At 51.0% G+C, this 27218-nt stretch overlaps 1 protein-coding gene across 1 annotated transcript in view; it reads left to right on the top strand.

Moving 5' to 3' along the window:
- The window catches only part of Cacna1b (calcium voltage-gated channel subunit alpha1 B), a gene marked incomplete at its 3' end in the record, with an annotated part of 192520 nt that overhangs the window by 132031 nt on the left and 33271 nt on the right, over nucleotides 1-27218 (top strand). The window contains exons 21-33 of the mRNA XM_047525413.1: nucleotides 5227-5356; nucleotides 6469-6598; nucleotides 6970-7029; nucleotides 8122-8228; nucleotides 8846-8857; nucleotides 11009-11105; nucleotides 12491-12651; nucleotides 15211-15348; nucleotides 15449-15650; nucleotides 15914-16078; nucleotides 16359-16469; nucleotides 16840-16923; nucleotides 24998-25003. Of these exons, the coding sequence (XP_047381369.1) occupies nucleotides 5227-5356; nucleotides 6469-6598; nucleotides 6970-7029; nucleotides 8122-8228; nucleotides 8846-8857; nucleotides 11009-11105; nucleotides 12491-12651; nucleotides 15211-15348; nucleotides 15449-15650; nucleotides 15914-16078; nucleotides 16359-16469; nucleotides 16840-16923; nucleotides 24998-25003 (1403 nt within the window). The remainder of the gene's footprint in view (nucleotides 1-5226; nucleotides 5357-6468; nucleotides 6599-6969; nucleotides 7030-8121; nucleotides 8229-8845; nucleotides 8858-11008; nucleotides 11106-12490; nucleotides 12652-15210; nucleotides 15349-15448; nucleotides 15651-15913; nucleotides 16079-16358; nucleotides 16470-16839; nucleotides 16924-24997; nucleotides 25004-27218) is intronic.

Raw genomic sequence — 27218 nt, 5'->3', positions numbered from 1 at the left:
TTTTGATCCATGGAATTTTTTAAGACTATTTCTCAATTTTCAAGTGTAGAATTTTAATTTTAATTATTCATTTCGCTTTTGATTACTACCTTAATTTCTAACTTAATTGCATGAGATTAGTAACCATGACCTGTGTGGTATTTTGCTTTGAGATTTATTTGCAGTTGCTTATGATTAGGCTTTATGGTTACCTTTTATAAATGTTCTATATATGCTTAAAAGGAATATCTTTTTTCAAATTTTAGGAGGCCTAGACTTTTTATATTCATCCACTTAATCAAGTTGTTATGTTGCTCAAGTACTGCATGTATTCACTAATATTTTGCTTGATTGGCTTTATCAATAACTGAGAAAGGTGTATTGAAATGTCTTTCTCTCTGTGGACCTGTTAGGGCTCACATTCTATATTTACTTTGTGTGTGTGTGTGGCGGGGGGTACTGGGGATCAAAACAGAGCCTCATGCATGCTAGGCAAGCACTCTACCACTGAGCCACATCCCAGCCCTGTATATTTACTTTTTAATACAGTTGTTTTGTATAGTTTGAAATGCAAAGCATAATATAGAACTATATGATAGGTTGCTAAGTAACTGTTACATTTCTAAGATAGTAACTGTGTTTCTGGATTTATTTTGTGAGGGTTTTTCCTTTATTTCTGTTTTTTTAAGAAAAGCTTCCTATTAAAATATTCAAGTCACGATCCTGTTTATCTCTAGTAGTGGTTTTTATCTTGAAGTGTAGCTTTCTCCTGTGAATGCAGTTTCCTTGCTTTGTGTCTTTTGCATGAACATTGGGCAGGTGTAACCTTTTCCTTCTTCTGATCTTTACATGGCCTTATGTTTTATTTGGACCTGTCTCTTGGACCTTCCAAACAACGGTAATTTAAGAAGATCTGACTGGATCATCTGTGATTTTACTGCCAAGTTTAGTCTGCTCGTGTTACTTTTGGCTATTAATTTACTGAGATTTGCTTCATCCTTCTGAACTCACAACATTTGTTCTATTTTCTATATTTTTTACCTTTTCATACTGAGTAATTGTTTAAATTGCCTTTTTTGCTTTTTTGTATCATATTTATGCCTCTACCAGTTTAAAAAACTGTAGGTTTTATTTCTGTCTGTTGGTGTTCCTTGTGGTTCCAGGCAATGGGCCCACTCCACTGCTCCTATGTTGGCTTCCCTCTAGCAGCCAAGGCTCAGAGCCCTGGCTCTGGTCCTGTTTTGCCACCTTCCTCTGTATTCCTGTCCCACATATTAGTCCTTAAAGTAAAATCCCACAAAGTAGCAAATTGTTGTTTTGACCTTTAAGTGAAGTTTATGTCTGTCTTCCAATTTGTTGGCTTCTCAGCATTAGGACCCCTCTCATTCTTGTGTCGCACACTCCTTGGGATGGTTTTTTTTATGAAGGACAGACAGTCCTGCTTCAACACATGTGTGCATCCCAGAAAATGCCACCACTGAAGGTAACAGGCCTGTAGAGAAGAGACGGTCTGTGTAACTCTGCAGCCAGAACCCCAACAAAAGCAAGAACAATTCTGATAAAAATTTAGCAGAGCCAAGTGTCCACTGGCATCAGCACTTAGTGTGCAAAAGCTAGTCCCCTGCAGCTCAAATTTTGCTCTCCAGTGAGGCACTGGACCTGGGGGTGGCTGCTTCTTGGGGAGCCCGACCTTCTCCTGTGCCAGGAGGACATGTGTGCTCACTCAGGGGCTTGCTCTCTGTAACCCTCTCCTCAGGTCTTGCTCCTCAGGACTCAGACCTTCAAACTCCAATCTTGGCCTCCTTGTCCCAGTGGAAGCGTTGCCTTTGCTCGGATTCTGTTTCCAGGCAGAACGCATAGGAAAGCAGTCTCTGGGAAGATCTGGGTGTGTGTGAGGGCTTTGCTTGCTTCCCTTCCCGTGGATGACTGCCCCCTGGGTTCTGTGTGGCTGGTCTCAGTGCCTCTAGGCAGGCAGGTTATGTGTTTTCTTCTGCTGTGACGGTGGCTTTCAGTGGAAGGGTTAGTCACTTCAAGCTGTGCTCTGTCATAGGCCATGGTAGTGTTGGGTCAGCTTTATAGTCTTACTGCTTGTCCATTTGTCAAGGTTCATTTTTTACTTCTTACGTATTTTATATTTCTTATTTAAAACTTTCTGTATTTGAAGTCATCAGGAGCACAAATCAATTACCTGTCATTTGTACTGTCTTCCAGTGACAGCAGCCTTTCTTCCTTGTGTGTTTGGTGACATTTCTATTTTGCATTCATTTGTGACTACTCTCCATCTTCCCTGTCTCAGATGAGGCTTTGTGAGGTAATTAAACCTTACAGAAAATGAATTCGTTGCCGACTTGTTAACTTTCCAAGAATGGTGTCTAGCTAGTGCCGTTCCAGATGTGCAGGAGAGAAACTCTTTCAGTCACAGATGTCTCGGGAAACGTGGCCTTGAATTTTCTCCAGGTTCTCCTAGTCTGTGGAGAATTCTGGAGGCCAAATGAGGACTGTCTTTGTCAGGTTTACCGCGTGCTTTTCCCAGAAGCCCAGGGGAGTTCAGACATGCTCACATCAGCCTCTTTTGGGGCTGCAGTTTGAGGAGAGGGACTGCAGGTGGGCACGGGAGGCCCATCCCTCTTCCTGCCTTGCAGTGAGGGCCATGGTCAGGGCTCCCCCGCAATGGTTTCCTAGGCAACATCCTAACCTGTGGAGGAGAGAGTCCCTGCCTGTGTGTGCTGTGGGAGGAACCCTCAGGGCTGGGCCTCCTCCTGCCTGTGTGTGCTAGGAGGAGGGAGCCCTTGCAGCGGACCTCCTTCTTCCTCAAATTATGCAACTCCAATGATTTGAGTTTTGTTATGGCTGAGTCTTTTTAATAATCTGCTTTATTAATAAATTTACTTAATCTGTAGCAGTTTTCATCTTCTTTCTTTAAAAATTTTTTTTATTAAAAAAACTTTTTATAGTTGTAGGTGGACATAATACCTTTATTTTATTTGTTTATTTTTATTTGGTGCTGAGGATGGAACCCAGTGCCTCACTCGTGCTAGGCAAGCCTCTGCCACTGAGCCCCAGCCCAGCCTCCTTTCTCTTTCTTCTTGTTCTGTTTTGACTTAATGGGCAGTTTTCCCCTTATATTTTGGTATAGTAGTTCTGTTCCTGAAGAAGTTGGTTTGTCCTGGCTCTGTCATCTTTGTTTGTCCCCTTTCTTCGCTGAGTCCAGATTGGTTCTTTTCCCGGTTTACTTACTTACCTTTGGGTTTGTTTTATTGTTATTGGGGAAGAGTCTGAAAAGGTGTGGTGTTTAAATAATAAATATTCCTTACTTTAAATGCTCATCATGGAAACATGTTTTCATGTTGAAAGCTTAGTGGAGTTGCTGCTGGAGAGCCACACTGTGATCTCTCTCAAGCCCTGTGTTTCCTGCTGTTGGGCTCGTCTGGAACATCAGGTGTGGAGCCTGGGCTTTTCTTCTTTGGTTTTTTTTTTTTTTTTTTTTCCTTGCAGTACTGGAGATTGAAGCCAGGGTGCTCTACCATTGAGCCACATCCACAGTCCTTTTTTATTTTGAGACAGGGTCTCACTAAGTTGCCCAGGCTGGCCTCAAACTTGCAATCCTCCTGCCTTATCCTCCCTAATACCTGGAATCTGCTTCTTTTTAATTTGCCTTATCATACGCCTCTTCTTCTGTCATTTAAACTCTTCTAGACATTTTTAATATCCATTACATGGTACTTCATATAAGTACTGAATATTTACTTGACTGATTTATGTTGTTCATTTTATAATTTTCACTATAAAAGAACTTGTAACAAAGACTTTTGTGAGTACAGATTTTTTTGTGCATGCTTGATTTCCTTTTTTGAGATAATGTCTTATGAATTAATAGAATCTTTTAGTTTTTTAAGTAGGCATTGGCAGTTACTTTATCAGAAGTTCATATAATTTACATTTTCAGCAGGGAAACTTGATAGCATCCATTTCAAAAGTGGCCACACTGGAAGTACTTGCAGAAGATCATCTCAGCTCTGAAGTGGCAGCTGTGCGTTTCCGGTTCTCACATCAGAGCGGCTGTTTCCTCTGCCCAGTGGTTCTCTGCAGGACCGCAGAGTGGGCAGAGTGGTCAGTGGTGAGGGAGAGCCTGGGAGAGGCTAGCCCCTGCAGGCTGGGAATCAGCACCTTTGTTTTGGTTGCTCCTTAACATCCTTTTTGCCTTTGTTTCTTTAAAGAAGTGAACATGAAATGCAGAACTGAGGGGTGCTCACTATACTGACCCCTCAGTGCCCTGAGGTCTCAGGGACTCTGTCAGCCATAAGAACTGAAATGCTCATTGGCACATCTAAAAATGTAGACTTGTAACCAGGTGTGGTGGCACATGTCTACACTCCAGTGACTTGGGAGGCTGAGGCAAGAGGATCTCAAGTTCAAGGTCAATCTCAGTAACTTAGCAAGACCCTGTTGCAAAATAAAATATAGAAAGAGCTGGAGACAGAGCTCAGTGATAGAGTACTCCTGGGTTCAATCCCCAGTACTGAAAAAGAAAAGAGATTTATTGAGGGAAATTTGCATAATCTACCTAAAAGGAACAAAGCCCACAGCCATTTTACTAAGGGAGTTTAATCTGTGGGAGCAAAAGTGGTGATTGTGGGGAGGAGAGTGAAGAGAGCAAAAGAAGGGCCCTAGCAGAGGGACCCTGATGGGCAGGAATGCAGTGTAAGCCCAGGGATAAAGGACTTTATGCAGGGGGCCAGGAAAGCTTCCCCGGGTCAGCATCTTCCTGGACACCCTGGCACAGCAGGACCCTTCACCAGGCCAAGCTGTGCTGATGGCAGGATGCAGGGAGCACTGTAGTGAGCCCCAGGTCAGCTGTGCTCTGCCATCTTGCAGCTCTGAGACCCCCACTTGGAGGGAAGGGCTCCCAGGTGCTGGCACCCAGCACCACTGGAGGCCTTGGTGTGCACTGTGGGCACAGTACCTGACTTGGTGCTCCTTCCCTATGACAGCCAAGCAGGAGGCGGGCAAAGGCCTGTTTGGAGTCTTGGAGTGGCAGATGGCCTGTGCCTCAAGCTGTAGGAAGTGCTGGCCCTGTCTGTCTCGGCCCTGCTCTGCCTGGGGAGCTGTACTGTCAACCACACACCCTTCCCAGGGGTCCATGATGTCCTGTCTCATTTGCTCCTGGTATTGCAGCCAGGAGAGAGCCATGTGATGTGGACTTTGTGTGCACCGCACCCCTAACTTGGAGGCCGTGTGTCCTCGCAGGTGGTAACATGGACCTGGAGAGCCAAGCAGCAGGGAGGAAGGAGGCAGCAGGAACTGACGACGTGATGAGGAGTGGCCCCCGGCCTATTGTGCCCTACAGCTCCATGTTCTGTCTGAGCCCCACGAACCTGTGAGTCCCTCGCTGCCTGCCTGTGTGCTTGTCCTGTCTGTCCACTTGCCACGACCCTTCTGGACTCAGAGGCCAGCACTCATGGGATGTGCATCTAAAGGGCTGATTCTGTGCACTCTGTCCGTGGCACATCTCCAGTCATCGGCGTCCCCTGAGGCACACCAGTGGCTTCATTTCCTAGAGGGGGCATGAGACAGACACACAGCCAGACCTCTTGGTGGTGCAGTGGGGTCCCTGCCCCTGCCCTGTGCTCACAGGACTCTGCACCCATCACGTGTGCCCTGCCTTCCCATTATGCTGTTGCACACGCGTGCACAGGCATTGCATGTTCACATGCTGAGCATGCGTTCCCTATGCTTCTCTGTCACGGCGTCGTCATCCTCTCCTCAGGCCAGTGCTTTCCTTAATCCAGCTGACATTTATGTGTGAACAGCAGCTTCCTTGTTGGGAACATGTATCGGTCACCAAAACAGACAAGAGCATCTGTCCTTCCCAGGTGCATGGGCGAGTGGGAGAGGCAGGTGACCACGGGACAAGTCAGGGAGGCATGCCGGATGGTGACAAGTGCTAGGAGGAACATGGGTGGGTGGGTCAGGTCAGTGGGGAGGGAGAGTGCCTGGGCGGAGCGGAGAGTGGGAGTGAAGGCAGAACCCCACAAAGCCAGTGAGGGCCAGGACCTGCTTCCAGGACAAGAGAGGCCTGCTCTGTGCAGTGCCCCTGCAATTCCCGAGCCACTCCCTACACCCTGCCTGAAGCACCTGGTTCTGGAGAGAGCCAGGGGTCGTGTTGTGGACCTTGGGGCCACAGAAAGTAGGCAAATGAATGCTCACACAGAAGGTTGTTCACACAAGTGGGGCCGGCCTGGTCTGGCCAGGAGCTGTCATTTGCTGACCCCTGCTGTAAGTTTCTGACTCCTGACTCTGGGACCCCTGTCAGGAATCCTAGTCACTACCAGTCATCTGGCCATTGTCCCCTGGCCACGGGGACACTTGGTAAAACTCCACTCCTGTGCCATGCCTTCCTGTGGTAGCCAGTGTGAGTCCTTCCTGTTGGGGAGGCCCCTGCACCTGCCCCAGCTCGTGGGCCTGTACCATCTGTGTCTGTCTTCACAGGCTTCGTCGCTTTTGCCATTACATTGTGACCATGCGGTACTTTGAAATGGTCATTCTTGTGGTCATTGCCCTGAGCAGCATTGCCCTGGCTGCTGAGGATCCTGTGCGGACAGAGTCATCCAGGAACAATGTGAGTGGTGGGGTTGGAGGCCCCATCAGGCTGTGGGATGCCAAGGGCTGGGGGCATGCAGGGGCCTGTCTTCTCACACGATACCCTACCCACTCTGTTTGTCCTTCCCGTGGGCAGTGGAACCACATGTCTGAGGAGGCCCCTTCCTCCCGCCTGTTACAGACATCCTGGGGCAGAGCTGGGGCTTCAGTGGTGTGGGACTGTTTCCAGAGGGGTACTTACCTCAGAGACCTCACAGACTGTTGCTGACTGGCCCTTCAGCTGACAGGCCATCTGCTCAGAGGCCTGGTGGGGGGACCCAGAGCCCACAGGCTGGACCTGTCTCTGGCTCCTGGCCCGACCGCTGAGAGGATCCCTGCTTCTGGTTCTAGGCTCTGAAGTACATGGACTACATCTTCACAGGTGTCTTCACCTTTGAGATGGTGATGAAGGTGAGGCGTGGCTCCTGTGGCCTGCATGAGGTGTGTGGGGCTGTACTGGCTGCGTGCTGACTGAGGGTGCTGTGTGTGCCACGGGCCGTCCCTCTTGGAGGGCTCCCACACCGCGTCCCCTGCGCATGCTCCCAGAGGTACTGTCACTGCATTCGACTCCTGAACACAGGTCATAGGCTTTCTTTAAGGTGTGCGTGTGACTCAGTCCCTCCTCTAGGTTTGCCTGGTAGCTGCAAAGGGATTGGACACTATCGACACACAACACTAGGTAGAGGACAAGGGGACCTTGAGGAGAGAGGTGACTGCAAGACTGTTGGCTGTGGATGTTGAAGACTCAGTTTATCAGGAATCTAGTGTTTGATGACAGATTGAGTCCACCACATCATTGCAACCTCATCTTCCTCCACAGGTGCCCCTTGTCCATGTCTGGCAAGGGTGTCCTCAGGCATATTTGCACAGATATATGTCCAGCTGGACATCTGTGACTTCAGTGTAACCTAAGCTACGCGAGTGTGTGGAGCACTTACAGGGTGCACAAACGTGCTGCTCTGCTCTTCTGTACACTTGCAAAGTCACACACTGGCACAGAACTCACAGACGAGGAAGCTAAGGCCGAGAGAGAGTTCCTGTACTTGCCGAATTCTCAGTATTAGGTGTAGCGGAGCCAGCATGAGAGTAAAAGTCCTTGGAATTCTGACCAGCTGGTCTTCACACTGCCCTGAGCTGGCCCTCCAGGGTCTGGACAGGTGTGAGCTCCTTGGAGTCAAGCATGTGCCTGTTGCCCAGCAGTGGAGAAGTAGATGGAGACAGAGACTTCACCATCTCATGGGGGTCCAGGAAGTTGGGCACTAAACAGTCATGAACCTTGTGGGGGTAGCTGGGTTGAGGCCTCACTGAGGCTATCAGAGGCTGTGACCTGCAAGAGCATGGGAAGGTATACAGAGCTGGGTGGAAGTCTTAGATGTACGTAGGTGTGCACTGAGCTTCCTGCTGGAAGGGTGTGCCCAGACCTTGCCCTCTCCCATGGCTGGAGCCTGGCTGTGCCTCTTTTTCTGGAATATACTGTTCCCTAACATGTGTCTCTCCTTGCAGATGATTGACTTAGGATTGCTGCTGCACCCTGGAGCCTATTTTCGGGACCTGTGGAACATTTTGGACTTCATTGTGGTCAGTGGGGCCCTGGTGGCATTTGCCTTCTCGTAAGTAACCACATCTACTCTGGATTGTAGGTACAGGACTGGGGTGTGGGGGTGTGGGAAAGGAGAGGAACAGTGATGGTCTCCCTGGCTGTGGCTCTGTGACTGCCCAGGTGGGACTGGCCCTACCTGCTGGGACTGGACCATGTAGGCTAGGAGGATCCATGGCCCATCTGTTCCCAGCAAATCCTCTGGTTCTGGGATTGGGTGTGCGGTCTCTCTGGCTTTTTGCCATCTGCCTTGTGAGATCCTTTGGAGCAAGTTTACCTGCTCAGAGGTCAGCGCCTGACCTGAGTTCTCTGCCCCTTTGCTGTGGGGGTGAGACTGTCTCCTCTGACTCTGAGAATGCGTGCTGCTCGGCTGGGTGGTGGCTGGGTGGTGGTGGCTTCCTCAGGCCCTGCATGGGGGTGTGGCGCTTGGGTGGGGAGGCAAGGGGAGGTTATGGGGTGAGATCCAGACACAAGGGAAACCCCAGCAGAGACCAGACCCTGAGAGAAGCTTCCTCGTCTTCTCTGCCCCCCGACCCCCGCCTGGGTGGGCTGCGCTGACAGAGGCCCTGACTCTGCCTCCCTTAGCACTGACTCTGTTCTCTTTGTCTTCCTGTCGCTGGACTTCGGTAGGAGCTTCATGGGGTAATGCCTCCCCTCTCCCCTTACTGCCCGACATGATGGCCTACCCACGGCCTCTCTGGCTGCACCATCATCGGCCACTCTCATTCCTTCACCTCCACCCCATCTGAGCTGCATGCTGCCAGGAGCCATCCCCAGACTACCATTCCTGCCATGCCTCTGGGGACTGGTTGGGGGCTGGGGCTGGGGCTGGGGCTGGGGCTGGGCTGGGCTGGGCTGGGCTGGGCTGGGGCTGGGCTGGGGCTGGGCTGGGCTGGGGCTGGGCTGAGCTGAGCTGGACTGGGCTGGGCTGGGCTGGGCTGGGGCTGGGGTTGGAGCTGGGGTTGGAGCCGGGGCTGGGCTGGGTTGGGTAAGACACTGCCCTTGGTGAGCAGGAGTCCTGGGTGAGTGCTGGAGGCTTAAACTTCAGCCTGGAGGGCAGTGAGGATTCTGGGTGGGAAATGCCAACTGTGACCATGGCCCAGGAAGCTGGGCATCCTGAGGTGCTTTCCTCTGTGACTCCTCTGGAAATATGGCTTTCTTTTCTCTTTCTTCTCCTCAACAGCCCCCTGAAGCTCCTAGTGTCTCCTCTGGGTGTGCTAATAGATCTCTTTCTATGACAAAGGAAGTGAGAACTTTGCCAGAGTATCATTAAGGGCCCTTGGGATAAGAACTGCAGCAGGAGTGTCCGAGGAGGCCTAGTTAGGAGCAGGGGTAGGATGGGCCCTAGCCCTGTGGCCTTGAGCAGGCCCTGAGCCCAGAGGGCAGCCTCTAGTGGAGAGCTCTTCCCAGCAAGTCTCCCTCCTCCTCTTCTGCTCCTGCCTGTGCTTTGCAAGCCTGGTGCAGGCTCCCTCTGTCCCCTCTTCTCCTGGGGCAAGCTGGGTGAGAGTGGGTGTCCAGGGAGTACTGGGTGAGAAGTGGCCAAGCCCATTGTTTCAGGGACAGTTCTATATGGTTCTGGAATGTGGGGTTGAGGAAGAGAAGGGGGCTGGGCCCAAGTTGTTCTTCTCTCCGAGAAAGACCTGGGTTGTGCAGCCTACTCCCAACTCAGTCCAAAGCTTTGCTGGAGCCCAAGTGTGGCCACTGGGACTGGGCCAACTCCCATACAGGCCAGGCCCCAGGGATCTTGGTGGTAAAGGGCCTCGAGCAGGCTGGAACAAGGGTTCCTATGCTGCCCACTCTGCCTCTGAGCATGACCTCCTCAGCAGGGCGCCTTCTGTCACTGCTGTGTGCTGGGGGTAGGGTCAAGGATGGGGCAGCACCCCCCCACCCCACCCCACTCTCCAACCTGGCTGCCACTTCCTGGGTCCCTGACAGTGAAAGATGCCACCTGGGTCTGCTCTGGCTTCTGTGAGGATCCTGATCTGGGCCTGCTGACCTTGGGCTCCATAGCTTGCTTCTGATGCCTAGAATTTTCCTCATGTGATTTCCTGTCTCCCCCATATTTCAACTGAATTTTCCTGTCTGCTGCTTTCTTGATCATCTTGGTGTCTCCATCAGCTTCCTCTGCCTGTGTGTCTTCCTCTCTGTCTCTCCCCGTTCCTGCTTTCTGCTTTTGACACTGCCTCTGTATCTGCCTAGTTTGTGGCTGTGTCTCTTTCTTTCTCTTCTCCCCACCTCCCTGTCCCCTCTTCCTTTTGGTTCCTTGTCACCTGAAGGAGCATTGAGCAGCTGAGGATAGGCAGGTGGTCTATAGGGCAGAAGCCAGACAGATCCCCTTGCCTCCTGCTGAGGATTGAAAAGCAGGAACATGACTCTGTAGTGCTAGGACAAGGTTCTACACCACAGGCATGCTCATGGCCCTCACTCCTGGTCTGCAGGCACATGCCAGCCCCATCAGTCCTCTTGATTGCTGGAAGCTGGTTTAAGGGTGGGTTTTGGGAGCACTGGAGAGATGGAAATAACCACTGTGGTCTGAGAGAATGGGTTCTTCCAGCCTACAAGCTCAACTGTCCCTGTGTACCCACTGTGCTGACCTGGCCCTGGTCTGGCCCCTGTTCTCAGATAAAGCCCAGGACAGGCAGCTACAGGAAGAGACCTCTTCACTCTGGGTGCTCTACCCTGGAGTCTCCAGACAAAAGGCACAGGGCAGTGAGCGCCAGATTCCGTGGGCTGTGTGGGGCCAGGCATGCCCACACGTTCTGCCTGTCTGCATTAGTGGCTTCTCCCTTCTAGAGGATCCAAAGGGAAAGACATCAACACCATCAAGTCCCTGAGAGTTCTGCGTGTCCTGCGGCCCCTCAAGACCATCAAACGACTGCCTAAGCTCAAGGTTGGAACCTGGAATTGGGGCTTGAGGGGCATGCTGTGTGTCTGTGTGTGCATGTGTATGTGTGTGTGTGTGTGTGTGTGTGCGTGCGTGCACGCGCGCATATGGCGCAAGAGCGTGGGCATACATGCACATGTGTGTGTATATGTATTTGTTCAGCTCTAAGCACCTGCCCAAGGAGAGCTCATTCCCAGCAGTCTCCTGTAATACCTCTCTTTCTTATCCCAGCAGTGCCAGATGAGAGATGGTATTTTCCTCAGTCATGCAGGACAAGGAAAAAGGGGCTGCTGAAGGGGCTGGGGCATATGTGGGGGTTGCTGGCAGTCAGGGGCTCCAGAAAGTGACTGTGGGACTGGACCCTGAAGAGTAGACACAACTGAAGTTCTGCATAAAGGAAAAGTAGAAACCCAATCTAATAATTATGGGGCCTATTCCAGGCACAAAATAATCCCTGTGCATTAACTCATTTAATCCTCCTAACTGTGTGTAATGCATTCTCGTTATGCTTGGAATCTGTGTGAGGCGAACTGGGAGGGCACCCAGAGGCCTTGGACCCTGGCAGGAGTTACACCTGGTCCTGTGGGGCAGGGGTGCTGCTCACAGCACAGGGGTTTCATGGGTCCAGGCTGCTGTGGGCATTTGGAGCAGGATGTCCTGAGAGGTGCTGCCTCAGCTCTGAGAGTAGCATTGGGTGTGCAGGGTCTGGAAGAACCTGAGAGCAAGCCTGTGGGTGGTGGTCATGGACCAGAGAGTCCCCTCAGGGCCTCAGAACATGCCCAGAGTCCCTGTCCTGTGGCCCTTGGGACCACAGCACTGCTGCTTTGTCCTCAGTCTGTCCCACATCACTGTTGTTCGCCTGTAGGAACAAGGCAGGGTAAGGGCAGCAGGCTTCCATATCCTCTCTAAAGAGCACCTCCTGCCTACTCTCATAAGTCCCATATGACTCCCCTCATGAGAGAGTGACAGCACCAGTCAGCTTCCTGTCAAGGCAGCTAGTGGTAGAAAACAGGCAGGGGCCTGAGGACGCTGCGGGGTCCCGGAATGCCCATGGTGTCTGGGCCTCAGTGATCCTGAGGTTTTGAGCCTGTAGCTGCCCTGCCCTGTCCTCTCTTCTGGTCCCTTTTGCATCCTTTCCTGCCCCTGTGCCTCCCCTTGGTTCCACATCTCCCTGCCTCCCTCACAGGCCCACCCTCCCTAGTGACCCCACCCTTCCCATGGCTCCACCTCCACATGGCTCCGCCTCCACCACAGCCCCTCCCTCCCTCCCTCATGGATCTGCCTTCCTTTGTGGCCCCACCCCTTCCTCCCAGCTCTGCCTTCCCTCATGGCCCCCACCTTTCCCCATGGCCCCCACCCCTCCCTCAGAGCTCTGTCCCTCCTCCCTGCAGGCTGTGTTTGACTGTGTGGTAAACTCCCTGAAGAACGTGCTGAACATCCTGATTGTCTACATGCTCTTCATGTTCATATTTGCCGTCATTGCAGTACAGCTCTTCAAAGGGAAGTTTTTCTACTGCACTGATGAATCCAAGGAGCTGGAGAGGGACTGCAGGTAAACTGAGGAAGCGTGGGATGCCAGCAGCCCCAGGATGGACCATGTGGGACCGGTCACATGACTCAGGAGACTCCTCTGCAAAGTGGGGACACTGAGCGAGGGCTGGAGGGCTTGCCTGGGAGGTGCCATCATGTCATGCCACAGTATGCCCCGTATCCTCCCCTGTGGGGTCAGGGGCCAGCTGTGCTGTGAGTTCTTCTTCCGGCCTGCAGCTATCCAAGGGGCACATCGTGGCCAGGGGCCCTCTAAACCTTGGCTGGAGATCTAGTTTGCACCATGAAAATCAGAGGACTTGGCCTTAGCTGGTGCTGCTTTGCTGTCCACGGAATTCCTCAGCTCTTCCTGGGCCTGGCCCTACTCTCAAGACAGTAGAGATGCCCTCGGGGGGAGCAGGGGAATGGAGGGCGTGACTGTGTGTACCTCAGCAAGAAGTGCTGGCACTCCTTCCCACCTGCCCAGCAGAGGTCCCAGGAGTCCCTGGTGTGTGAATGTTACACCGCTCACTCCTCTGCTCTGTGGTGGGGGTCCTTGACGGGTCCCCTGTGGGGCTGTCGTGAGCAGTGCTGCCGTGAACATCCTGTGTGCATGTCCCGTCTGGGTGCTGTCTGTCCAGGACGGGCCGCAGGCTGTGCACATTTCCCCTCCCCAGTGCTGCCGCATGCTGTGCAGTGACAGCTCCTCCGCGTGGGTGGGGCTCCGCTGCCCCACATCTTGTCGTGCTTGGTGTCCGCCTAGTTCTCCCATCTTCCTGGGCTGGAAGGTTGCTTCGATTTGTACATGTGTGGCCAGCAAGGTTGAGCCACTGCCTGGAGCAGTGTGGCCACATAGATGCCCTTTCTGGGCAGTGTCCCTCTGAGCCCTTGCCCGTTTTCTGTGTGGTTGTCATCTCTGTGGGTGGATTCACAGGGTGCCGTCAGGTCCTGGGTAGGACTTTGCCTGGTGTCCCTCCTTTGTGGAGTGCTTTCTGCTCACCAGTGGTGTCTTTTAAAGAGTGAGTTCTCCATTTTAACTTAGTCCAACGTAACTCTTTGTTCTTCATGTTCACTGCTCCGTGTCCTGCCATCAGGGGTGTGTCCAACGTAACTCTTTGTTCTTCATGTTCACTGCTCCGTGTCCTGCCATCAGGGGTGTGTCCAACGTAACCCTTTGTTCTTCACGTTCGCTGCTCCGTGTCCTGCCGTCAGGGGTGCTTTCTCTGCCAGTGCTCTTTTGCTGTCTGTTGAGATCTGCAGCCTGCTGGAGCTGAGTGTGTGTGTGTGAGGCAGGGCAGAGGTGGAGCTTCCCAGCAGTACCACCCCTCCCCACTGCAGTGGGAGTCTTGTTTTGTGGTTCACACACCGTGCAGCTTATTCCCGTGATCCATGTAGTGTGTGCATCTTGGTGGCTCTTGGTATATTCACAGACACACATTTTTATCACCGCAAAAAAAAAAAACAAAAAAAAAAAAACCCAAACCAAACAAAATAAAACCCAACCAAGCCTGCACCTTTTAGCTGTCCTCTCTGTCCCTGTCCCCACCCTGTGTAGCCCTGAGCTGGTGTTCCATGTCTGGATTGCCCTGCTGTGGACATTCCACGTGTGGAGGCAGACACTGTGGTCCTCCGGAACTGGCCTCAGCACAGTGCACAGGGCCTCTGTGCCCCCTGTACTGTGGTGGGCAGTGCCTCCTTGTCTGTGCTGTGCCACGTGGCATCTGTTCATGTGCCTGCTGATAGTAGGCCAGGAGTGGAACTGATAGTGGTCTGAGAACTGTGTTCAGTTGTCTGAGGAAAGGCCAGACTGTTTCCAGAGGGGCTAAATCATTGTCTGTTCCCACCTGAACTAGTTCAGGGGTTTTGATTTCTCAGATCCTCACCAACACTTGTTATTTTCCTTTTTTTTTTTTTTTGGTCTTTGTTTTCATTATATTCCGGTTCACAGAGTGGATTGATATCTCAGAGTAGCTTTGATTTTCTTTCCCTCGATGACTGCTGATGCTGGACATCTTTTCATGTGCTAATAGCCCCTTTGTATATCTTCTTTGGAGAAATATCTATTTGGATACTTAGGTTGTCTTTTTTATTGTTTATGATAGTACTTTTTACATTCTAGGTACCAGACCCTTATCTGGTAGATGATCAATAAATATTCTTTCCCCTTCCATGAATCATCTTTCCACTTTCTTGATGGTGTCCTTTGAAGTACAGAGTTTTGAATTTCAATTTGCCTTCTTTTTTCTTTTGTTGCTCATGATTTTGGTTCTGTAAGAATCCATTCCTAAATATGAGGTCATAGAGATCTGCCCATTTTCTTCTAAGTTTTGTGGTTTTAGCACTTACATTTAGCACTTTGGTTTTGAGTTAGATTCTACATGTGGAATGAGGTAGGAGTTTAGATCGGCTCCTCTGCATTCCATGAGTGGGTTGCAGTTCTCTCGGCACCATCTGTGGAGCAGACTGTTAACACTTCCTATGTAGAGTGGTCTTAGCACCCTTTTCAAAGGTCGCTGACTGTGGACACATAGGTTTGTTTGGGTCCTTTGGGTTTAACTCTGCTCTCGTGTCTGTCCATCTCCAGGGGTCAGTATTTAGATTATGAAAAGGAGGAAGTGGAAGCTCAACCGAGGCAGTGGAAGAAGTACGACTTCCACTACGACAATGTGCTCTGGGCCCTGCTCACGCTCTTCACGGTGTCCACCGGAGAAGGGTGGCCCATGTGAGTGCCTGTCCAGGCTCGGGTGGTGCCAACCTGGCCCGGCCTGCGGTGCCCTGAGCTCCCTAGGAAGCTCCCTTGACACTGCTCTCCCCTCAACCAGGGTGCTGAAGCACTCCGTCGACGCCACTTATGAGGAGCAGGGGCCCAGCCCTGGGTTTCGCATGGAGCTGTCCATCTTCTACGTGGTCTACTTTGTGGTCTTCCCCTTCTTCTTCGTCAACATCTTTGTGGCCTTGATCATCATCACCTTCCAGGAGCAGGGGGACAAAGTGATGTCTGAATGCAGCCTGGAGAAGAATGAGGTAGGTGGATGCCCCGTGACCTCCTGTGATGCCGCAGTGTGGGCGGAACACCAGGCTTCCCTTCTGCACACGCGCCCCTCATGGCCAGCGTGGGCAGGCCTCCTTCCTGCTGCAGAGGGAGACCATGGCTGGGGAGCTGGGGCCCACTGGAGGAGGCCTGGGCTGCCTTTGCTGCCTGCACTCACAGTGTGGCAGGTGCTGCTATTGGAGGTGCTGGTGGGTTGGGCTCCCCCTGGGCTCAAGGTGCCCTTCTGTCCACACAGAGGGCCTGCATTGACTTCGCCATCAGCGCCAAGCCCCTGACACGATACATGCCCCAAAACAAGCAGTCGTTCCAGTATAAGACGTGGACGTTTGTGGTCTCCCCGCCCTTCGAGTACTTCATCATGGCCATGATAGCCCTCAACACGGTGGTGCTGATGATGAAGGTACAAGGCCCTGCCACAGAGGAGGGGGGAGAGTCCAGCTGGAGGCTGGTGGGAGCGGGCCTTCTTTCTGCTGGCACATGCCAGAGCTGCAGCTGCCTCTGCCCTGGCCTGCACAGTGTGCCTGTGGGATGCTATCCTTTTGTGGTCTGGGAGCCGAGAGTGAGAAGGCTCTGGGAGAACTCAGGAGGGGTGGGCAGGTGTAGAGTTCTGGCTGCCGCTCCTGACTGGACGGGGGCATCTTGGGTTGCCAAGCCCTCAACCATTGGCTCGTTCCTGGCAGTTCTACGATGCGCCTTATGAGTATGAGCTGATGCTGAAGTGCCTGAACATGGTGTTCACCTCCATGTTCTCCCTGGAGTGTGTGCTGAAGATCATCGCCTTTGGGGTGCTGGTATGTACCACCTTTTGGTGGCCAGCATGGTGGCTCCCTCTCTGTCTGGCAACCTTTGGGGGTTCACAGTTTGGAGCTGGGAATTCCCCAAGTCCCCAGAACACATGTGATACTGTGGGGGCCCCATGGAAGGGTCTGCTCCTACACTCTCAGCTGCCTGAGTCCTGCCCTGGCCCTGGGGGCAGGCTGGGCTGGGACCCTGGCCTCTGTCCATATGACTCTCAGTTCTGCATCTGCCTGGGCTGGAGTGTCTGCTGGTCACTGGCCTTCTCCTGAGAACTGTCCCCCTTGCTTGCTTCTTGATCAGGAGCTCCTTGCCCAGGGCAGCCCTTGCCAGTCAGCAGCACTAACTGCCCCTCTTTTTCTCTAGAACTATTTCAGAGATGCCTGGAATGTCTTTGATTTTGTCACTGTGTTGGGAAGTATTACTGATATTTTGGTAACAGAGATTGCGGTAAGTGGCCTTTCCGGTCTCCCCCGTGCCCCCGTGGGGCCCTCACATGGTTTCCGCCTAGAGGGTTCTCTCCTTTGTGCATCTCCAGGTCCTGATGTATTTGCTCCCTCCTAGGCCCCCAGGAGCCCTGGGGCAGGGGAGGCTCCTTTCCATGGGGATCTTGGGGATCAGGTGTTCTGGTAGCAGATGTTTCTTTCCGGGATAAGAAAGTAGCCCCAGATGTCTTCCGTGTTGGTGGCCTGAGGATCACCTGGAGCTTCATGGTAGTACCCGACCAAGAAGACATGAATCTTTAAATTCGTAGGTGTCTACTGTGTATGCATCTAGCAACTTGGGTCTCAAAAGTATGTAAGCTGAATCCAATAAGAATTTATATTTTAAAAATCAGGTTTGTGTGATATATATGTATATAAGCACATAGTCACTATCTGGAGATGTTCTTATCAAACATATGTGATCATATCTGAAAAATGACCAGTACTGGGACATAAATCTACCTCAAGAGATTTCAAACACTTGAATCAAAAAGCTTCATTTTTTTAGTGTAATGAGTTATTGGACAGAAAATGGCAGAAAATCTGATCGATTTGGCCCCAGGTTGAATTCTCTGGGAGCAGACACTGAAATGAGGATTAATGTAAAGTTTGCTTCTTAAGAAGAAAATCCAGTGGAGGGGGCGGAGAAATGGCGGGGGAAGGGAAAAGGGCCAGTAATGCCACATCTGGAGCCAAGCCCCCCAGGAGACGATTTGGGTCACCCCTCTGAGAGGTCCCTGTAGGGAAAAGGAGCGGCATGGCACTGAGGGTCACCCTTAGGCACCCCCAGCTCCCCAAGAATACCCCGTGCAGGTGACGCAGACTCTGGCAGCCCTGCTGCTGGTTGTCGGTCACTGGGCCCATCGTCGTGGGACTGCGTTGGAGGGCAGGCTCTCCTGGGCCCCCTCTCTCTACCCTTGCACTTTGGTTTGCTGTGCAGTCTTCAGGTGGTGCTAGCCACAGCCTCGGGAGACTGGGTAGGGCTCCCTGCTGTCGGGGCCTGTAGAGAGGGGATGTCTCCATCTCTGTCTGCACCACCCCTGCTAGAACCCCTGACCTGTGGCTGGCCTTCTGCTGTGCTGGTGGATGCCGTGGTGAGGTGCCCCAGACTCTCTGTTTGCCAATCTCTTGTCTGACCGTGGCTGTCCAGTCATGGTTAGGATGGGCCAGAGGAGCATCCAGGAAGGGACCTTCACTTCTCCACTTTAGGTATCTGCTCTGCCCTCACAGGGAGCAGGGATGGATACCTGGGCAGTAAGGACTCTGCACTGCCCAGCATCCACTGACCATGTGCTGCATAGTCAGCACTGACTGTGGCTAGCTCAGTTCTGCTGAGAGGATCTTAGCCATCATGACTGTTCCATCAGAGATCCACCCTGTGTGCATCAGGACTGGTGAGGGCAGAGGCTCACCAACATCAGCGTGTCCAACATGGGTCTTCAGTGCCCTGTAGCTGTGGCTGTACTTTGGTGAGCAACTGTGTGCAATGTAGTGCCCAGCATACCCTGCCCCTCCCAGGGCTCATCTGTGTGTCTTCTCCAAACTTGACCAACCTCTCCCCCTGCTAGGACCTTATAGTCCTTAGCAGGATGACCTCTTTGTCCACACTACTTCATCAGTGTCTCTGAGTCTGTCCCTGTGTGGGGCCATAGTAAGGCAGTACAGGCCTATGGAAGGCAGCCACCACTGACCTGGGCAGTGCCAGAGCAGCCCAGTGCTGTCTCTCTTGGAGTCGGCCAGCTGGTCTGCCTTAGCATCTCCCTATGTCTTCTGTGTCCCCCTCAGATTTATCCACGGCTAAGTGTCCACAGTTTTGTTGCTAAGCACACTAGGCCTCACTGTTGCCTCACTCACTACCAACAGAAGACCTGGCCAGTGAGCAACCCCCAGGGCCCATTCTGAGAGGCTGCTTCCAGGGAACCAACTCTTAGGGTCAGAACCTGGGATCCAAATGCGCTTCATTAGGAATTGTTCCCAGGAGTACCTGGTGAAGAGAGGGAGGAAGCCAATGTCAAACAATTCCATGGGCATAGTGCTGGCCATTCCTGCAGGGGACCCCCAGGTAGTGTGGCCCTCACTGCAGTGTCATCCCAGCCCGGCGGGAGTGTACAGCTGTGTGCCTGCATCTGCCGTGCAGGTTCTGGCAGCTGCAGGAGCCTAGGCATCCAGAGTCAGGCTTGCTGTGTGAGAAAGCACTGGGATCCAGTGTGGCGTACGTAGCAGAGGTCAAAGGGTGTGGCTGAAACAGTAGTGTGAAAAGACACTTCCCAGCGAGTCCTGGGCCAGAATAGTCATGATGGGAATTAGGAGTGCATCCAACAGAAGGTAGTGAGAATACCATACAGTAAACTCAGGAGACACAGCCTGCAACAGCTGGTCCTCCGCATCCGGTGTCCTGCATCAGCCAATCCAGAGACCAAAGACATCCGTACTGAACACGGGCCCACCTTCTTCCTGCCATTATTCCCTGAACAATGCAGTATAGTGACTATTCACAGAGCATCATCATCATCTTAGTTGTCTGAAGTCATTTAGAGATGGTTTAGAGTACACAGAGGTATGTGCGTAGGTTACGTGCAAACACTGCACCATGTTATGTAAGGGTCTTGCGCTTCTGGGATGGTCCTAGGATCAATCTCCAAGTAACTGGGGAATCACTATATTTGGAAAGAATTTCTAACTCTTAAATGCTTATATTCGAATAGTAAAATGTGCAATGCAATGAGTTGGACGTTAGCATAAATTAGAAAAAGAATGGCAGAGGGGCTGAGGCTGTGGCTCAGTGGCAGAGCATTTGCACTGGGTTCAGTCCTCAGGACCACATAAAAATAAATAAAGAAAACAAAGGTATTGTGTCCATCTACAAATAAAAGAAAAGAGAAAGAGCATCAGGATAAGTTTGAATAAAGTACAAGAAAATATGAGAATAGAAATTAAGAAGGGACCAGGGCTGGGGCGTAGCCTGGTGGCAGAGCACTTGTCTAGCATGTCCTGGGTTCAAATCCCTGCTTGGAAAAATGAAAGCAAAATGAACAAAATACCCACAGAAATTAAGGAAAGAGCAAAGAAACATACAGAAGAGAGGATCAGTGAAGTCTTGGTTCTTGAAATACTTAGAAGATGGCACGTTCGGGCTGGTCTCTCACAGAGAAGAAGGTCAGTAAGTGGAAGGTGGGGGGGGGGGGCCCTGCAGACCCAGGGGGAGGGAGACACCGAGACTGGTCCAACCGCTTCTGCCAGTGTGTTTGTAAACTTCAGTGCGTGGACAATTACTAGAAAAACACAAGTGATCAAACCAGACAGAGAAGAAATAAACCTGCAGTCATCCTTCATTGAAGCATGAAAGCCATTGAGTCCAAAAACAATCTTCCCATAAAGAAAACATGCTGTTCTGATGTCTTTCACACAAGGCTTCTATCTAAAATACAGGGAACGATTATTCCAGTCCTAAACATTTTTTTTTCCCCAGGGACTAGAAAAAGAATGAACATTTCCTAACTAACTTTATATGCCTAATGTAATCTCCACAGCAATATCTAAAAATTAATAAGATCATAATCCACACTCACTTATTGATGAGTGATGTAAAATCCTAAATAATATGTAAGCAAACCAAATCTGATAGTGTGCAGAAAAGAAAAATATAAATCAGGCTTATTCCAGAAAGGCAAGGTTCACCTTGGAAAAACTATTACAATAATTCACATTAACAGATCAAAGGAGACTATTAATGTGATTATCTCATGGATTCAGAAAAGACCTCCAATAAAATTCAAATTTTATTCAGGATAAAATTTATTAGCAATTAGGAATTATTTACTTTATAAAGAATAGCTACAAAGCATGCTGTGCACACATTATGTCTTGGTGAAATTTGGAAAGAATCCTTTTGAAGTCAGGAAAGCACCGTGCTGCCTGCTCTCAGTCTACCTCCAGGTTGAGCTTCAGGCCTGACCAGCAGCAGATTGTGCCCTGCCTTACAAGGGCAGGTCTGTCTGTTCTGTTTGAGGCCAGCTCCCTGGTACTTAGCACAGCACCTGATGCTTTGTAGGCCTCCTGTAGATGCTTACTGGATGATTAGGACAGATAAACAAGCAAACATGTAAGGGTTAGAAAGGAGCAAGCGCAGTTGTCATTATACGCAGATGACAGCATTGTTCTGGGTGATCCAAGAGTGACCGGAGTGTACTGGAGCATTAGACCCATCAGAGCATGGTTGCAGAGTGTGAGATTACTTGGTCAGCATTCCTGACAAAAACCTAATAAAATCTGTGCACAAAATCTTTATGCAGAAATTGCTGAACTATATTGAAAGACATTAAACACAAATTGATGGAGTTGAATTAATGGGTGTCAATTTCACAGAATTGTTGATTCCCCCAAATTGATTTGTAGATTTTATACAATCCCAATAAAAATACCATTGTTTTTGTTTTTGTTTATTTGCTTTGGAATTTTACAAGCTGCTTCTAAAATGTGTAAGAAAGAGCATCAGTCCCAAACAGGGTATTTAAGGAGATCCCCTGGGTGTTTGGGTGGTTGGGAGGGAGTCTGCTCTCTTCCTGCTGAGCTGTGCTGTAGGGCTGGGGTAATGAGGACACTCTGGTCAGAATTCTTCTGTGCAGGATATGGTACAGGGCAGTACGGACTCTGCAGCCATCTTTATGAGTGTCACTCAGGTCAGCACAGGGAAGGCCAGAGGTCATTCACAAGTCAGTTTCAGGCAGATGAAGGACTTAAAAGAGGCAAACTTTAAACAGAACATACAGGACCTGGGAACAAGACGATTTGTTAATAAGATATAGAAAGCATCAGTCAAAACTGGAAGCTCTGTCAAATCCCTCGTTCACATGCCTGGGGCCTGTGTTGAGTTGGGTGTGAGGGATGACCGGAGGAGTTGCTGAGCCGTGAGCAAAGGAAGGCAGCAGTGGAGGCAGAGGAGGCTGTGCACCAGATCTCTTGGCTTCTTTGTTGAGAGAGTTTGAAAGGCTGAGGAAGAGGAATGCAGCGACCTGCCTGCCAAGACGCAACTCTGCCTGCTTGGCAGGCATGTGGCAGTGGCAGCAGAGCCGTTGGGTTTTCCCTGAAGCACAGCCTGACACGAGTTAGGTGCAAGCCTTTCACATGGAAGGCGATGCCCGGAGCCCCGGTAGAGATTGGAGAAACAAGGAAGGGCACAGTGGCTGCCAACAGCAGGCGCATGACCCAGCGGTCACCTCGGACAACTGAAGCTCATCCCACCGGGCTCTGAGCCGTGTGGAAAGTGCCATTCCCTCCTGGACTGCTGGGGTTCAGTCACGGCTGAAGGCTGGTGGGGAGGGTGGAGAATTTTAAACTCTTACCCCTCTGACCTGGCCTGGAAAAGCCCTCAGGAAAAAAGACAGAGATGCTGATTTGGGGTATTGGCCTGAGGTGCGAGGCCCGGGGTCTTGGCTTCAGAGCATTCCTGCTGGGAGCCAGGCTGTGAGGCAGGGAGCTATTGAACTCTGGACTCAGTCTGCAGGTAGAGCAGCAGCGAGACCTGGTGTGGGCATGGAGGATGAGACAGGAGTGACATTGAACTGTGGCCTGAGCACTTGGAAAACTGGGCTGCTTGAGTTGAAATGGGAAAGAGTATGGGCCGAGTGGGTTTGTAATGGAAGTTCAGGTGCAATGTGGGCATGTTAGGTCTGGGGCTTCTTTGAGACTTCCCAGAGAATCGTACAGTGGGAGTTTGGGGGCGAGTTCAAACCAGTGGCTTGAAGTTGGGATCATTCAGCATACAAAATGGTGTCAGAGCCACAAGGAGGTTTGTACAGAATGAGCAGCTGAGCCCTGGGACATTACCATCATTTAGAGGGAGGTGGTGAGTAGAAGGTTTTCCACACAAGGAACAAAGGCTAGTATCCAGAATATGCACAGCTCTTCTGCCAGTCGATCGGAGAAACAAAAATAACCAAATGGAAAATGAGCAGAGGGTACAATTAGGCTTCTTACAGAATAGAAAATGTAAATGGCCAATTAACATGGGAAAAGATGCTCATAAACTTTATTTGTAGTAGAAATAAAGACAGACTGAAATGACTGAGATGCCACTTCACACCTGCCGGTTGTCAGTTTGGAAATGCTAACAGTGCCTAGTGTTGACAAGGATGTGGAGTGCCCAAAACTCCCCAGCAGCTGGTGAGGGTCTCAGCTGGGACAGCCTCTTGGAGAAGTTTGCAGTACTCTTGAAGTCGGTGAGGCGCATACCTCTGCCTCAGTGTCTCACGCAGACCTGAGCCTCTGCTTGTGATCACTGCCGCCGAGCCAGCAGCCAAGCTCCCGGGTGTGTAGAGAATGTGTCTGTCTGTGCACAGGGCTACGAAGACTGAGGAGACAGTGAGATAGCTGCAGGCACACGAATGACATCCATGCGATACAGATGCTTCTGCGAAGCAGTCTGCTCACTGTCAGCCAGGTTTACACAAGCTGCCATTGTGAAGGATGAGAACTAGCAGATACAGGATGCATGTAAGGGTTCATGGCACAACTGCAAGGACAAGGGTTGGTTGCCCAGGATTAAGACCAGCTGCTGCATCCAGAGGGCAGGGAGGGAAACAGGAGGGCATCACAGTGACAAGAATCATCTGCTTTTCAGCTGTGTGATGAATATATGCATATTTGGTTCACTGTTCTTTAAAATATTTAGACATACTGTTTTGTTTATGTATTATGTTTCATGGTTTTCAAAAATCAATGATGTGAGTATTCCAAGCAAAAAGGTTGAAATCTTCCATTTAAAGAAAAAACCAAGGGCTGTGGTTGTGGCTCAGGGGTAGAGTACTTGCCTACATGTGTGAGGCACCAGGTTCAATCCTCAGCACCACACAAAAATAAATGAACAAAATAAAGGTATAAAAAATACAATAACATTAAAAATAAAATTAAAGAAAAATAAAACCAAGGGTTTTCCCAGGGGGCTGCCCCATCACTGTGTGTCCCCCGAAAAGCATCAGATCCAGTGCGGTTTCTGAGGAGCAGTCTGGCCAAGTTTCTGGGATCTAGGGGCTTCTTGGAAACAGGAATCTTGTTCACCCAGATAAAGTGATCCAACAGCTCCCAGTCATAAGGGCAGCATCAGGGTTTCTGTGACCCCTTTCCAGGGAGGAGCCCAGACTCCTGACAGCTGAGAAGGCATAAGAGGAGGTAGGCAGGGGTGCTGACTGACATCACAGGTGTGCAGAGGCCTCCTGCAGTGCAGGTCACCAAAATGACCCAGCATGCTGTCCCTTAGCTGCTGGACAGTTGAGACCCGGAGGCCTAAAAGCTGTCAGGCCTCTCCTCAAGCAAGTCCTTGGCAGGCTGGTGGGAGGGTGAGAAACCGCCCAGTGCAAACAATTATCTCCCCTTTGGCACCATTGCTGTTGGAGCTCAGGCCATCGGTCTTCTCCTCCTGGGAGGAGAAGAGATGAAAGGACAGCTGTCACATGGATTGGTGGTGCTTTGTTTGTTTGTTTGTTTTCATTTGGAGCCACTTCATATGTTTACTCTGCAAATGTACTTTTTTTTCTTAGGCAAAAATATGAGTGTCAGTTCTGATCCCCAACTTAAAAATCAAGATAAATCCAGAGTCTTAGCAAGGGTCCTTGGAGAAAGGGCTCCAAGCATGCATAAAACTGACATTGATTTCTTTGCCTGGAAATAAAAATGAACAATTGTCTGTGAGTCATCTTTGGATTTGCATTGAAACAAGAATGCAAATAGAGCCACTGTCTCATAACCTACAGATCTCAAAATGTTTGATTTCATGCATTTCAAGAAAAATAGGCAGTTTATGAAATCCTGAAGTTTTCTAGTTAAGTATTCAGAGTTTTTTTGCTTGTGTTTATGACTCATTTTCTCTTTTGTTTCCTGTTTTTGTTCTTAATTTACCTTAACCTACCTGCTGACTCACGCCACCCAACCAACATACAATGCGAAAACCCATGTCTCCGTCTGTATGTTGCGCGCCTGCTGCTCAAACCACCCCAATTTGTAAATAATACGCAAATACCCATCCATGAAAACATCACATATAGGAAACGGTTGGTTTGTGACTTTAAACAGTTTTACGAGTCCTCGCTCTGCCTGCTCTTCTCTCCTCTCGTTTCTGGGGCTCCTACCTGCTGCCCTTCAAGGTGTGAGCTGGATTCTGTTGCACTTTCTCACCTCTGGCCTCCTGTGCACTCTCCCCAGCCCCTGGGGTCCAGCAGGAGCTTCAGAGGGCCTCCAGGAGCTGTTGGAATCTGGGCCCTTGCCAAGGAAGGGAGGTGGAGCTTTCTGGGATGGGGGGGTAAGTGCCCAGGGCAGAAGTTCCTGCTGGGACGGGCCAACTCAGGAGGTTGTGCCTGACAAGGCCGGTCCTGGTCCCCAGGAGTCCATGGTTTCTGCTGCACTCTCACCTCCTCTCTGCTGTCCCAATCATGCCAACATACAGCACAGGTTTGGTTTGCTTAGGTGGCCTCTGGTGAAGTCCCTTGCTACATCTGTCCTTCCTGGATAAGCCCTTCCTTAGGGAGTTGGGCCAGGGGCACTGGCTCGGGAGGCTTGGAGATTTGATCTCTGATTCAGTGAGGGTCATGTGGGGCCTACAGGAGGAACTCTGCCCCAGCAGACAGAGCAGCTCAGGGCTCCCTACTCGTGTTATCACGGGAGTGTGTGCACACCCTTGGCCAAGTTCCTGTGGAGTACAGGTGCAACTGAGGTCCCCCTCCAGATCTTCAGGAGGTTTTTTTTTTTTAAATATTTTTTTGTGTAGATGGACACAATACCTTTATTTTATTTTATGTGATACTGAGGATCGAACCCAGTGCCTCACACGTGCTAGGCAAGTGCTCTACCACTGAGCCACAGCCCCAACCCTCTTCAGGAGTTTTGAGAGGAGAATAAGGGTGTTTGGTAGCAACTGAGCTTTAGCTGTGACTGTGGAAATTCATCCAAGGGAGCAGATCTTTGAGGTTTCTGTGCAGAAAACGAATGTTTGTCACACAGGCTTTTATAGCTAAAGTGGAACGCTCGGGTTTTGAAAAAACGGCATTGGATGCTGCAGAAATGCCCAGCCACATCCTCTGCACAGCTTCCAGCTCAGGCCAGGCAGCTGCCACCTCCTGGAGGCCCTTGCTCCGCCTGTCCCTCTTCTCCTTGTCCTGGCCTGTGTGACTGCTGGACGTGGGCAGTGTGCACGTTTCCTCTCCTTTGCACCATTAGTCCTCGTTAGGGAAGTAAGAGAGCAGTCTGTTTACAATAGCAAGACTTCATCCTGTAGCGCGGTGTGTGGCCAGCAGGCATCCATAGGTCTGACTGAATGCCAGGTGGCCTTCAGGAGTGAGCCCTCCCTCTCCTGTGACTGGCTAGAGGTGTGGTGCCTTGGATGCAGATGCTGGCCAGGGCAGGTTGGCTGTGTGGGACAGCGTCACAGTGCTCACTATATTTCGGAATTCCTTTCCTCAGTTGTCCCTCGCCACCTGGGGTTGCCAGGTTGTGGGCAAGGAGACTGAGATGGAAGGGCGAGACCTGTGTTTCCTCAAGTTTACCCTCCTCTCACTGAGGTTGCCCCTGACTGAGTGAGGTTGAAACATAGGTGGCTTCGCTGTAGGCGTAGTGTTTCCTGTGCAGCAAAAACCATGGATCCTGGGAGGAGGGGCAGGCCACGTCCAGCTTCAGGGGCAGCTGAGGCCAGAGGTGGCAGTGCACGGCACACAGCCCTGTCTTGCTGCCCCCCATGTCCTGCATGCAGTTGGCATGGAGGTCCCCAGCCTGTCCCTCTGCTTGGGCATCTGTGGCTGTTGTCATCTGCCTTCACAGCTCTCCAGGGCTGCCTGTCTGTCTGTACCCACCCTCACCTAGCACTCGCAGGAGCCCAGAGAGAAACTGGGAGCAGGGGTGGGACCTGGCCCCAACCATGGCAGCACTGACCGGGGCTGCCCTCTTGTTTTACACCCCTTCTTTCTTACCAAGAGTCTGTGTTTCCCCCACATTTTCAGGAATTCTCCTGTGTGCCACTGCCCAGCTGCAGACTGCTTTGAGCTGGGCAGGCCCTGTGTTGTTAAGGTTCCTGCTCGTCTGGACCTAGTTGAGCAGGGGGTTTCAAATGGAGTCCCCACCTCCCCAGAGGCTAGGCACTTGGGTTACCTCCTGGCTCTGTCATCTGGTACAGGGTTCTGTGACACTGGACCCAATGTCCACTACACCCCCCTCCATCTAGGCTGGTGAATGTGTCCTTGGGGTCTGAAGTGGTCAGTGGGCAGTTCTTGTCCATGG

This window comes from Sciurus carolinensis, chromosome 14 (genome assembly GCF_902686445.1).
Source record: "Sciurus carolinensis chromosome 14, mSciCar1.2, whole genome shotgun sequence".
NCBI classification, from domain to species: Eukaryota; Metazoa; Chordata; class Mammalia; order Rodentia; family Sciuridae; genus Sciurus; species Sciurus carolinensis.
This window is presented reverse-complemented; position numbering and strand designations above follow the sequence as displayed.